Source organism: Salvia splendens, chromosome 5, assembly GCF_004379255.2.
Source record: "Salvia splendens isolate huo1 chromosome 5, SspV2, whole genome shotgun sequence".
NCBI classification, from domain to species: Eukaryota; Viridiplantae; Streptophyta; class Magnoliopsida; order Lamiales; family Lamiaceae; genus Salvia; species Salvia splendens.
Genome location: NC_056036.1, coordinates 38,661,008 through 38,673,744, shown reverse-complemented (window position 1 = coordinate 38,673,744; position 12,737 = coordinate 38,661,008). Strand labels below are relative to the sequence as shown.

The 12,737-nt window shown below is 35.3% G+C and overlaps 1 protein-coding gene across 1 annotated transcript; it reads right to left on the bottom strand.

The window, feature by feature from the left end:
• Window positions 1-522: 522 nt before the first annotated feature.
• LOC121805831 (mitotic spindle checkpoint protein MAD1-like) lies at window positions 523-12,478 on the bottom strand. The gene is made up of 16 exons (XM_042205848.1): window positions 12,119-12,478; window positions 11,572-11,671; window positions 10,462-10,622; window positions 9,089-9,286; window positions 8,907-8,999; window positions 8,213-8,323; window positions 7,388-7,635; window positions 6,902-7,073; window positions 6,163-6,273; window positions 5,881-6,084; window positions 4,362-4,524; window positions 3,919-4,009; window positions 3,773-3,842; window positions 2,155-2,283; window positions 1,314-1,352; window positions 523-791 (listed from the first exon to the last, which is right to left on the bottom strand). The coding sequence occupies exons 1-16, from the start codon at window positions 12,326-12,328 to the stop codon at window positions 702-704; spliced, it is 2,190 nt and encodes a 729-aa protein (XP_042061782.1). The 5' UTR covers window positions 12,329-12,478; the 3' UTR covers window positions 523-701.
• Between the last annotated feature and the right edge of the window lie 259 nt (window positions 12,479-12,737).

Sequence of the window (12,737 nt, the reverse complement as noted above, 5' to 3'; positions counted from 1 at the left end):
TATGTTTCCACTGCCTCATGCTTTACAGAGTTGAGTTGGACCTCAAACTCAACCAAAATTCATACCTCATTCCTCTACCGGAATTTGTGACTTGCCATCCATGCCCGAAAGCTACGCCATTAGGTCGCTGAAAGCTACGCCATTAGATCTAAAAATTAGGCCACCGAAAGCTACACCATTAGTTACTCACTCATCTAAACATTTCCGAACTCCATGAAACAAGAATTATCTCAAGTTTTGAAACTTGAGCTGTAAATATAGAGATCCCACTTGATGCAAGGTTTAGGTTGGTAGAAGACCTCTGCTTTTTTCACCATTTCCACCTTCAATCTACCCCTATCACAATTGCGTCACTAGAAAATTTGAATCAGCCTATTCATACCTAGTCTAACCTAATAAGAAATAAAATAAAGGAGTTTATCTTACTTTTAAACATACAATGAGTTTTCAACTACAAGACATGATTGATTGGAATGAGAGGTTCAGTTTGAGTTCCTCCTTTCTAGATATAAGAAGTAGTAATTGAAAAGAATCAGGAGAGATGATAAATGTCATAAGAAATGAAATTATCTGACAAATGACTCCCCATTCCGTAGAAGGGAGTGCAAGTTAAATCATCCCAACACAAACCAAAACCTTACATTAAAAGAGTAATCACAAACAAAGAGAAGTGAAAATCAATACTGCTGTGCTGCCACATTTCATGATAGAGTACGCTTATTGAAAGATTCCACAGTCAGATTAGCCGTGAAAGCAGGAATAGAATTCATCTTCCGGATAAATATATCAACCTACAAAACACATCATTTAATTAAAAATGGTCACTAAAGACGTAAACAAAACAAAAAATACAAAAATAAAAATGAATTCAATTGATCCCTAAAGCACTTAGTGATTTATTTATCTAGTTTGCAGGTCATTTTAGGAGAATAAGGCCTTCAAAATGTTTGGTGCTTATCTACTTCAGTCCCAAGACTGGTGTTGTCACGAAAGATGAAAAAGGCAGAAAATGTCAAATGTCTGGTGAATGAAATCCTATAACAATAGATGTATCAAAACAATAATGGCCACACAATATTTGCTTAAAATAAGCATAAAATTTGCTAATTACTCAACCATGCTTCAGTTTGGAATGACTGAAAAATTATTCTGGATAGTTATCAATGTAGGTCGCAACTTCCATCAGGTTATTTATGAAATTATAAATTAAACTGACTAAAAAAAGTCAGCATGGATTGATGAATCAGAGACTATGTCTTTAGGATTTCGAAACACACAGAAAAAAAAAAGTCCAAAGGATATTCAGATCAAACCTGTCGAGATATCTCAGGTTGTGAAGTATACGCATTCACCTGAGATAAAAAAATTACAAAAGAAGAAAATGATAAAAACACAATTTAATTCAGGTTGAATGGTAATAGTAGTATGTAGTTACTTTAATCTTATCTGTCCAGTTATTTGGACATAATTAGTATTCTATATAATTCCAAAATCAAAAGGTCAAATTATATCTTCTTCAGGAAAGTTGGTACCAAAAAAGAACTCTCTCTGCAAGCATATTTTTGAAATTCTACTATACTTTCCCTGCTTTTTACCATGATTAAAGGGACTTTTGTTTATTATACTATTTGACACACCTTTAAAAGAACAACTTATCAAATATAAGTAAATCCTTCCTAAAAGTGCTTAAAATAAATCCTCACATGCAACCTATGATAACACTACCTTCTTTTCTGAAATATATGATGATTTTTCTATTTGTTACTTCCCTCCAATATTCAACATGTATCACATTTACTCTTCTATAGTCTAAAAAATCTACCCGTACTGAGAATATATTTAAAACTTTCTAAGGTAGAATTGCTAGGCTCCAATATTCATCGACTTAAGAAGCTACATTCTCTCCTGGTGCATTAACTTAAATTATGGATGCATTTTAATAAACAACCATGTAGGGATTTCTTGAGAAGCATCCTTCTAAGAGAGGGTCAAGTGTATTCAGTAAAAATGCATAAATGTAAGTAAGTATAAGCAAAAGAGAAATGAAAATTTTGATTTTCATTGTACATCCATTTATTCAGACCTTAGGCAAACTACTACCACTTCACCTCAAGTCCTCAACCACACAAAAAGAAATAATAGTGCACAGCTTACCACAATATTTGTGTTCCCTGATTCATATTCGAATTGAAGCTTCTCATCATCACTCAGTGCATAGATCGAATGCAGAGTAAATCGTGTGACTGGAATTCCATCTGGCCGTTGGTGATCATCCATCACAATCTGAATCGCATTGAAAAGATAACAAGATATGCAATTTCAGAAAATTAATACTATAAATGAACTAGTGCACGAAATTAAAGCCATACATTGCCAGTTAGTCAATCCAAAATCTCTCCCATGAATAAAAAGTGGTAGCAAGCTTAAAATCAGAGAATAACTTATGGCATCACTGGAATTTGTGAGTGGCATGAAACTCCGAGTCCAAGCCCAATTCCAAAGTCAAATAACATAATAACTTATGGCATCATTGTAACCTGCTACTATGTTTCAGTCTTCCTAGATGTTTTACCCATCTATATATGGATTTCCAAAATGATAATTCAAAAAAGCAAAAAGAATTTGAATATCAATTCAAATTATTCCATACATTTATTTAATATCTTAGTTAAATAGCCTTTTATAACTAATGTTAGTATAATGGGCATAACACATAATGAAACAAGACTGCTAATAGTTTGCAAGACTTCACAAAAGAATATACACGTAAGAAAGCTAAAACGAGAACATGCTCATGAAAGTTAAACGGAAGTATACAGAAATAGTAGTCTTAATGGTTTGGCTCTAATAAGAAAAATAAAAACTGAATCAAACATCCAACTTTTCTAAAACTAAACCATGAATATTAACTAAGGTAGTCGAGGACAAAGCACTGCTCAATTGGTAAGACACTTCCCCTTCAACTATTGGGTTAGGGTTCGAGTCACCACAGAGGGGAAATGGAAAACCAGGATTGATCCTCTAAAAAGTAAGAATAAGAAAACACTAAGGTACGCTTTTTGCTTGTGTTTTTCACAAATTTCACCCCCTAGCTAGTTCTTTAAATGGGCAGAAATATGTAAAACACTGATCAAAATTATTATACAACTATATGCAACCAATATTGTTTTTTTTAAATGCAACATTTCAAAAAACATTCTAACTTTTAAAACAAGGGCATATGGTATAAGCATTATATTTATTACTCTCAGCTCATTCCTTTATCCACGAGAGTAATTATTATCATTTGCTTTTATTTCCAATTTCCAGTTGTGGTTGATTTGAACCTAGTATAATTTGTTAAAACCTATAATTACATATGGTGTCCTCTCTTAATAGAGAGGAGAGGGGAGATGAAAAGGCCAATCATAGAAATGTGTTCTTTGAAATGCTACAATGAATGAAATTAAAACAATCGGTCAAATCTTGAACCAATTAAACACACAATTAGTTTATAACTATTATATTTAGTTTGTACTCCATCCATGTCATTAGCTCCATCATAGTTAAAATGTGCAACCAAAATCTTTCAAGCATACTAGAAAACATTAAATGTAGTTGGAAATGTGAAATATTTGACCACTCTTCCTATTTTTTCCTTCTTGTTTTAGTAAAATGCATGGAAATTGATTTGTATATTCTAGTGAGGAATCTGGATAGTTGTTTGAAAGAAAGTTTGTTCAATTCAAGCATAATCAACCATAACTTACAAAATAGATTTGGATTGGAATACCTTGTAACCAAAAAGTTCACAACATGCCCTTCTGAAAACAGAGATTCTTTCTGCAAAGACTGTCTTGTACCTGTTTATTCACCACCTACATTATTACAAGCTATAACAAGGCAAATACTATAAAAACTTAGTAATTGCTCACTCACCTCTCCTCACGTTTTTCAAGTGTTGCAATCTGCTCTTTCAACTGCTTAATCTTCGCAGCAACGTAGGAGTCAACATGTGTGCCAGCATCAGCTATTTACCATGAGCAAATTAAAGTATCATAATAATAATAATAACTCAAGACACTCTTAAAGTAAAGTGATGAGGATTAATTTCCTCAAATCAATTTAAGAGTCAGCAAATATGTCTTACCATCAAATGCAACAAATACAATATAAGGGTGCGTAGTGTGTATGTGTGTCTCCTTGTGTGGCGTGTGCATGTGTTGTGTGTAAAATGTGTGTGTGTGTGTTTTGCTTTCATTGTGTGCGTGTGTCTAACTGTCTATCATGTGTGTCTGTGGGTTTGTGGCCTTATGAGGTAATGTTATCCAGGAAAGGAATAATATATCATATATTCATATTTAACTGGTGTCGTTGCTCACATGACTGTTTTTTAAGTTCTTCTACAGCCAGTAACTTTTCTTTTGCCTTTTGCAGCTCATTTTGCAGAGCCTCTATCGTTTGTTTTGCCTCGTTCTCAACAGCCAGAGTGTTAACCATCCGGAGGACCTTTGTATTGGCAGAAGAAAAATCGCCATGTCCCAACTGCAAACAAAGTACAAGATGACACTCACTACAGGGGGAAATTGCACACTTTGCAAGCTGTCTGTAACTAAATAGATGGCATATTGCTTCTTAGCATCTACTCAGAAGAACAGATCATACTACTTGCGCACATTATGTATCGATTTTTAATGGAATAAGATCCTACAAAAGTGATGATACGATCCCACATCGGTTTCACACGAAAGTGTGGAATAGCATATAATAGGGAGTCAACCCTTTACCTTTGACCATGGTTTTGGGTTAAGTTAGGGCTTCCTATCTTATATGCTTATCAATTTGGTGCGGTGAACGTGGATCCGGATGTCCTACGGAAAGGGGCTACCCGTAGGTGTGACCAAGGGGTGCCACCGAAAAAAAAACGTGGGCCCGAAAGGAAAAAGGGCCGTAAAGCGGATGGTGGGCCCGTGGCGTGTGCCGTCCGTGGACGTCCGGTTTAAAAGAGGGATGGATTGATACGATCCCACATCGGTTTCACACGAAAGTGTGGAATAGCATATAATAGGGAGTCAACCCTTTACCTTTGACCATGGCCGCACCAAATTGATAAGCATATAAGATAGGAAGCCCTAACTTAACCCAAAACCATGGTCAAAGGTAAAGGGTTGACTCCCTATTATATGCTATTCCACACTTTCGTGTGAAACCGATGTGGGATCGTATCAAGTGAGCAGAGACTTTACCAGATATATCAGTATAAATATCAGCAAACCAGTGGGGCAAAAGCTATAACTTCAACACAGAATATATTTAGGGAACATACTTTCTTCATCAATTGTGTGACACTCGAATATCCACTAAGCATGATTAACTGGCAAAACGTAGGAAATGTTATAGTTATGTAACTATTGAGTTAATATGAATTACAATGACAAGGAGATCTCTATAACTGATCAGTAAAAAATGAACACGAAAAATTTCAGGTTAATTAGAGGGCTTCACCATGCCAACAAAATTCCTGAGCTTTCCAATTCGATTGTGTAGTAAGAGAACATTAGGCTAATATTTCACTATGTTAGTGTAATGATCTATGAATATCTAGGTTCAGCAGATGTGTTTTTGTGAGTATGTGGCCTACCGGTACAATGGTTAATGTCTAAGGTACAAAGGTGTCAAGTTAGAGTCCAACAAGGCATCATCTTTAAATTTAATATTGCAATTACCCCAAAAAAGATTGATTTTTCACCTTGTAAATTATACCCTCGTGGCACATGTAAAAATCATTTGAAACTATTGTAATAATCATGAATTTTATAAGCACAAAAAATTGCTAACAGCTCGCAAAGACAAACCAGAATATCACCCAGCACGCAAAGTATATTTGCCTTGAACACAAACCTTAGACTCCAATAAAGATATCTCGGAACGTAGGCGATCACCTTCACGCTCTAGCATCTTTACTCGTCTTCCTTCATTAGTTAACCTTTCATTGAGCAACATTATCTCATTGTGCTGTCGACTATTACTCTCCTTTATTTCTGATAAGCTATTTTCTAGTTGTCTGACATAGTTTTCCTTCTTGTCCAGAGATATTTCAAGCTCCTGTCCACATGAAAGTTGAATAAGAATGCAGAAAGGTCTTAAAAGAACTGCAAGCATATGAATCTCGGTATCTCTTACCTGGAATATAGTTCCACTGACCAATCCAGATCCACCTTCAAGATCCTTATGCTCTTTTAATTCCTTAATAACATCTTTCAAGCGGTCTCTTTCCTCTGTAATCAAACCTAGCTAAATAATAAAGTTAAAACATTAAAATGACTATGAGAGACAGAAGGAGCATTCAGAGCAAGGAAGATCAAACAAGCTCCATCAAGCATATACAAATTAGTTCGCTTTGATAACATGTTACTTTTGATGACTGTCAATTTCAGTGATTGTTTGTCTAAACAAGTTCGCTTTTTGGTGATTGGATGGACTTGTTAGTTGATAAACTGACAACTTTTCATCGAGATTTCTTACAAAGTTTTTCATCTACAAGTAATAAGTTTTCCAAGAGGAATTAAGTACACTGTCCGTCCCACCTCAAGTGATTTGTATTACTTTTTGGGTGGTCCCAACTAAAGTGATGCATTTCCTTTTTTTGCAAAAATCCAACACTTTTTTTATCTCTCTTACTTTATTTTCCCTCCTACTTTTTTTCTCTCTCATATTTTATACTCTCTTTATTTAACCACTAAACAACAATTTCTAAAGTCCCGTGCCCAAAAGGAGCGCCACACTTGAGGCAAGACAGAGGGAGTACTAAAAGAGTTGAAGATAATCACACCGCAATCATTTTCAACTTCTAAATCATTATAGTAGTTATACTGGAGAAAAAGACATGGACTTTTATTTGCATACGATTAATAGAACAAACCATCAGTTCCAGCCTTTTGATTTCTGCTTTATATGACTCTGCCTTCTCTTTCACCATGGCAGCCTCAGTTTCTGCATTTTGTTTGTCAAGAATAACCTTATCAAGAGCCACCTGAAATTCTATGACCTTTTCCCGGGTCTCACTTTCATTCTTCATCCTATCGACCACCTTCCTATGTGAGATGAATAAAAGTGGTCAGAGATCCTCGAATAGAATCTGAAGCCTAAGTCTGACACACAGTATTTGTGAGCTCGTAAACACCATAAGCAGGAAAAGTTATGTCACTCCCTGCAGAAAAGTGCAATATGAAGCAAATCCAGTTTTCCTCTGAAACAGTTTTATGCATGATTTCTATCTTAGCAATATGCAGTATTACGAAAGTCTAATAAGCATGAGTACCTCGCATGAAAAGATCAATCGAGCAATTGTATAATACTGCAACTCTAGATAATAGAAAGAGAAGCACGACATGACTAAGATACATACTTCTGTAAAGCTGCAAATTCAGAAGGTATATCATCTACAGATGACACACCAGGAAGTTCCTTAATCACTGATTTCCATGTAGACACCTCATCCTCCAGATTCTTCATGTTTGACTTGAGGTCGGATAACTTTAGTAGTTCCAACTCTGCCCTTTCCTTGCGGCTCTTTTCTTCATGCAACTTTTCTTTCAATAATTCTATGTCTTCCTGAGAAGCTTTAATCTTTCTAGCTTCACGAACTTCAGACTCCTATTGATATAATGAGATAGGTCCATTATGGACATAATATACTTCAAAAGGAAAGATTAAAATGGATATCTCAGTTCACTACACATTGAATGCAGGAGAACAATCTTGTAGAAGGCAGGGGAACAATCACTTGGGGTAAAGTTGTTCCTTATAACACACAAGTTTTATGCTACTTTTCTAATACTGAAAATATTGACAGCTGCTTAGAGAATAACCATGAGAGAATGAAAACAGGCCACCCAATACTACCCACCATGTCGTCAATATATTTTCCTAGTTTAAGACTACAGCACATGTAAGCCAAACATGTTAGTAGGAAGCAATCTAATAAACCCTATCACTTCATCAATCTGGATTAGTGTCACAGGTTCATTATAAGGTAATGCTGCGGGTCTCTTAGGGCTGCAAAACAAACACCAATATTATAGTTTGCACACAAAAGGTTGTGTTTTTCGCCCTGATCAGATCTAATTTTCTTCTCTCGTATTTCAGTTCTTTAAACCAAATAGCATGGTGATTTCTACATTTAGACTAGTTAAATGCACTAATACCTGATACTGAGGAATAGAATACTTACATAGTTCCTCAGTTCTTGCAAATGTTTCACCAACAAACTATTGTCTTTCGAAGGAGATTTTAAAGATTCCGTGGACAATTTTTTCTGCAACTCAAATTTCTCCTGCATGGACTGGCAGTCATTCTAAAGTTGTCAGATAATTACAGCGGATATGAATTTATGAAGCGATGGAACTAAAAATAGGCTATATGATGATAAATACGGAGTACAATTCATTAAGAGGATATTTGCATTTTAGCATGAGGTATGACATCAGAGAAAGATGCTGCATGAACATCTATAGATCTAGTAAGCAAAGAAGTTATATTAAACAGAAGCGAGAAATGCTTCAGTGTTACCTTAAGTTTGTACCAATCGGTCTGGTGCAATATTGAACTAAGAAATATGACTAATGTAGACCACTAGACCTCCATGTTATGTCTAATATGCAGTCTGCATTTTGACATCCCCAGAACATCAACTTCCCAGAGAAAAAATCAGAAACTTTGCTTAAAATTTAGCAATTTTACTAAATAAGGAAACACAGTGTTTTTAAACTTAGCCCTGTTCTCAAGAAATGCAGAAAAAATCCTGCTTCCTCAAACTACAGGATGTATTCTTAAGTAAAGAAACTATAGATTATACAACCTCATGAAATTAAAATAATACTGAGTAGTGCATAAACTACATATAATTGAAACAATAAAATAGTTACCTTATCTAGTTGCTCTTTCAGTCCTTCTAACTGTAGTTTCAGTAATTCCGACTCTTTCTCTGCATTTTTGGCTCTGCATTCCATTCGTTCAAGCTGCACAAAAAGATGGTGAAGTATTAAATGACAAAATCACCATGAATCCATGATAACCTTTTAACAAATAACAAAACTAGATTACTGACATCAGCACTTATTCTAGAAACAGACAGCTTTGTGTCACTTCTCATTTGAGCAAGCTCATTTTGAAGACGGCCCTTTTCCCTATCTATGCTTTCTGATAGAGTATTTAGCTTCTCCTCTAATATTTGTGCTCTTTCTTCAGCTTTAGCAGCTGATGACTCAGCATTTTTGCGCAGACGCGTCTCATTCTGAAACTTTATCTACAAAACCAAACATGAAATAATGATGAAAAAAACACGACCAGAGAAACAAAATGTCGGGTTTTAAAAGTGCTAAATGAATAGTAACAAAAATCAACCCTCTGTGGTCACCATGTGTCAACAGGCAAACATGTACATAATTTGATCTAAAGAGCAAAGGGAAAGCAACCTAATATGGAAAATGAACGAGAATTCAGAACAGATCTTATACATATTAAAACTAGCCAGTGTACTATGTACTAACACAGTGTTCCTAAGAAATTAAATGGCAGTAATCGTGCATATTAAATTCATCAAAATTGTCTGTAGAGTGTAGATTAGCAAGATGGGTTGAATGGAACTACTAACAACATTAAGTTCCTCAGGTTTCAGTTCTTGGCCTCTTAAACCAGGACTAGAGTTACCATAGGACAATCCCATTTGATTTGAGCAGTAAATCATAAAGGAAATACATCTAAGCAAAACTACTATCTAGTAAAGCTAAAAACACCAAGACTTTGACAAAGAATTAACAAAAATTGCTGCTCCTTAAAAACTCGCATTAACAAAGATCATTCTTTCATCTTTTTGTTCTTTTTACCTTTTTCTTTGCTTTTCTTTTTAGTCATGGGGGGCGAGGGGTTGAGAAGAGAATGATATAAAATTACAATAAAGATAGCACTCATTATAATCTTCAGCTTGAATCAAATTAAAATCCGTGGGAACATCCACTGAGCAGTAGTTAGAGGAAATTGAGAGGCAAAAAAGTTTACAAAACCGATAAAAGGGGTAGTAGATATTACCACTCGCAAAGAGTTTCAGTAAAAAAAGATAAAAGTTAGCAAAATGGGGTCATTCCAAAGTTGATAGTGGGAAAGAGAAGTTTCCCTGAAAAGGCACTTTAAAAAAATAAAGAAATGGTTTTTCAGTATCTAAGGTCTGGGAACTATGAAGAGGGAGACTCCACTTAAAAATAGATAATGGTCAATCTCTTAGACAATGGTAACTCAAATTCAGATCTCAATGCACGAATAAGTAGACTGACTCCCTTCCCTGAAAAACATACAGTTTATATTTCTATGTGGTGGACTTAAAATTCATTTGCAAAACCAGTATGACAATACATCAATAAGAAACTGATTGTGTAGGATAAATATTCAGAACCTTGAATGGTTCATGCTCCACTACTTGTATACCTCAAGCTCATTAAAGGCCTGTAGTTGCTTTTTGAGTTGTTCTTGAGAAAAATCGACCTCCTTCCTTAGTTGCTCCTGTAATATATGTTCACGTCCTCTAGTAGCAGCTAGTTCCTGCTCGGTGTTGAAAAATTTATCTCGTAATTTCTTTCTCTCTGATTCTGAAAGAAGCAAGGTTTTTTTTGGGTGATACAATTCACATCATTATATGGTCTTCTAGACATTGTGCGAGAAAGTACAAGGAAAATGATACACATCTTAAAAGACATACGAATAAGCCGATAATAGACAAACGTATGGAATATCAAATTAGTGATTAACAGTCACAATTTATCTACTTGAAAATGCATGTCAGCCATCAAAATCGAAGAATGCGAGATTGAAAGACTATATAAGGTAGTCATTCCAGAAATATTACTATAAATGCTGTATGTGAGGTTGTGAAGGAAAAAAAGCTTGCAAGAAAGAGAGCAAAGCTTTCTCAACATATATACTTAAGATTTATTTATGTATATGAATAAATTGGGTTACCCAGATAGGCAGATACACACCTCCATTGTAATAAAACCCAGCTTGCTATAAAACAATTTGTTGGGATTTTTAGGATGAAAACCCCTTGAGAATGCTGAAGGCATTGTTAAAAGAGGAGTCTTATGGAAAGATTTATGGTAGACATTCTCAATGGTGTAGTTTTTATTTTGAAGTTGGGATCATGGCACGTAGATATCAAACATAAACTAATTATAGAGTTAACAATGGAATCATCTGCAAGATAAGGATGAAATAAAATGAAAGGTATTTATTATTCCAATACTTAAGCAATTCCACAACAATAAAGAGGAAACAACGTTTATTTGGCTTTTTGAAATTCTGCTTCCTCAGAAACAAAGAGCAGTGCGTCCTTTTTTTAGAAGTTATACCAAAGTAAGGTACAAAATATATCGTGACTGAAGGTAACTGTCGGATGGTAGAAGATTATGCAGGCATTCTTTTATTGGAATCGTAGCTCATACCAAGAAGGGGAGCATGAAGAAACTGATCTAAAATCCAGGAAATTTTAGAAATGCTTTAAAGTCTACATTTCACCATAAGCACAAACTACAATCTTACCAGATTTTTCAAAACCCTCATTGACTGCTTCAAATTTAGATTGATAATCATGTGCTTGTTTTTCTGCACTGCTTAGGGCATCGAAAAATTCTGATTTCACCTGCAAGACCAAGTTCAGTCAGCCAAAATAATTGCTAACAAATCTTTAGAACAGGCATCATACTCAATCGAACAAATAAAGTGAATGAAAATGCGTAAATAAATGATTGCTAAAGACATCAATCAGATCGGAACAAACAAAGAGACCGGCACTCAAGTAATTTAGCCAACTTTAAACACTGTTATTCACGAGATTGAGAAACTTTAAAAACTGGTAACCAATTTCCAGATTACAGATGCATTAAAATTACTATGAGTTGACGGAATGTGCAACATAGGCCACTGTTCTGCAATAGAACACGCTAAATGTAATCACGGGACATGAATTATTCATTTCCAGAATCACAGCGGAACAAAAGCATAATCGGAAGAAACCAACATGATCCAAATACTCGGAAAAGAAAAAAGGAGGTGAGTTATGGAAATGAAAGGGACATAAATAGCATACCATCTGTCGGCATTGATAGGTGCATAGCATCTGCTCGGAGCTTGTTGGAATGGAGTGGTCATGCGAATATTCCGCCACCGGCAAGTCCTCGCAAACCAGCAGCTGCCGACTGGAACTGGGGCTCAGAGTCGTATTGTTATTGTTGTTATTGTCTTCCTGCAGCGGAGATTCTGCCCTCCTCTTCCTCGGCGGCGGTGTTCTGAGCATCATCTTCTTCAGTTATGTTGCTCAATTTCTCAATTTTGTAAACATCTATATGTATTTGATCCGATGGAAGGGAAACATAAGGCTAGCAAATATTAGGGCTTCAATATTGAAAAAGGCAATAAACAGGTACAGTTTCAAAAGTGAAGGCGCCAATCTCCTTGGGATAAGTAAATTGCCGGAGGTCTAATAAGGGCGTCCACTATAAGGCATAGTGGACGACACTTCCAATAGCTCTGCCTATTTTTTGTTCACAGCCTCAGTTTATTTATCCGCATCCAAAAAAAAAGTATTCGCAGCTATAAGGTGTACACTTCCAATAGCCCTGAATTTTTAGCCAGTTTTCATTTTATTTTTTTTCATTTATTTTAAATCAATTATAATTAAAATTGTCGGAATGTAAATAATTAAAAAA

What these genes read in the sequence shown, in the direction of transcription:
- LOC121805831 (XM_042205848.1), bottom strand. Translation starts at nt 12,328, where the DNA reads ATGATGCTCAGAACACCGCCGCCGAGGAAGAGGAGGGCAGAATCTCCG. An exon ending in AGGCCTTTAATGAGCTTGAG is followed by an intron (nt 9,287 to 10,461) that starts GTATACAAGTAG and finishes TTGGTTTTGTAG; the next exon opens with ATAAAGTTTCAGAATGAGAC. An exon ending in TATCTTTATTGGAGTCTAAG is followed by an intron (nt 4,525 to 5,880) that starts GTTTGTGTTCAA and finishes CTTTGTTTGCAG; the next exon opens with TTGGGACATGGCGATTTTTC.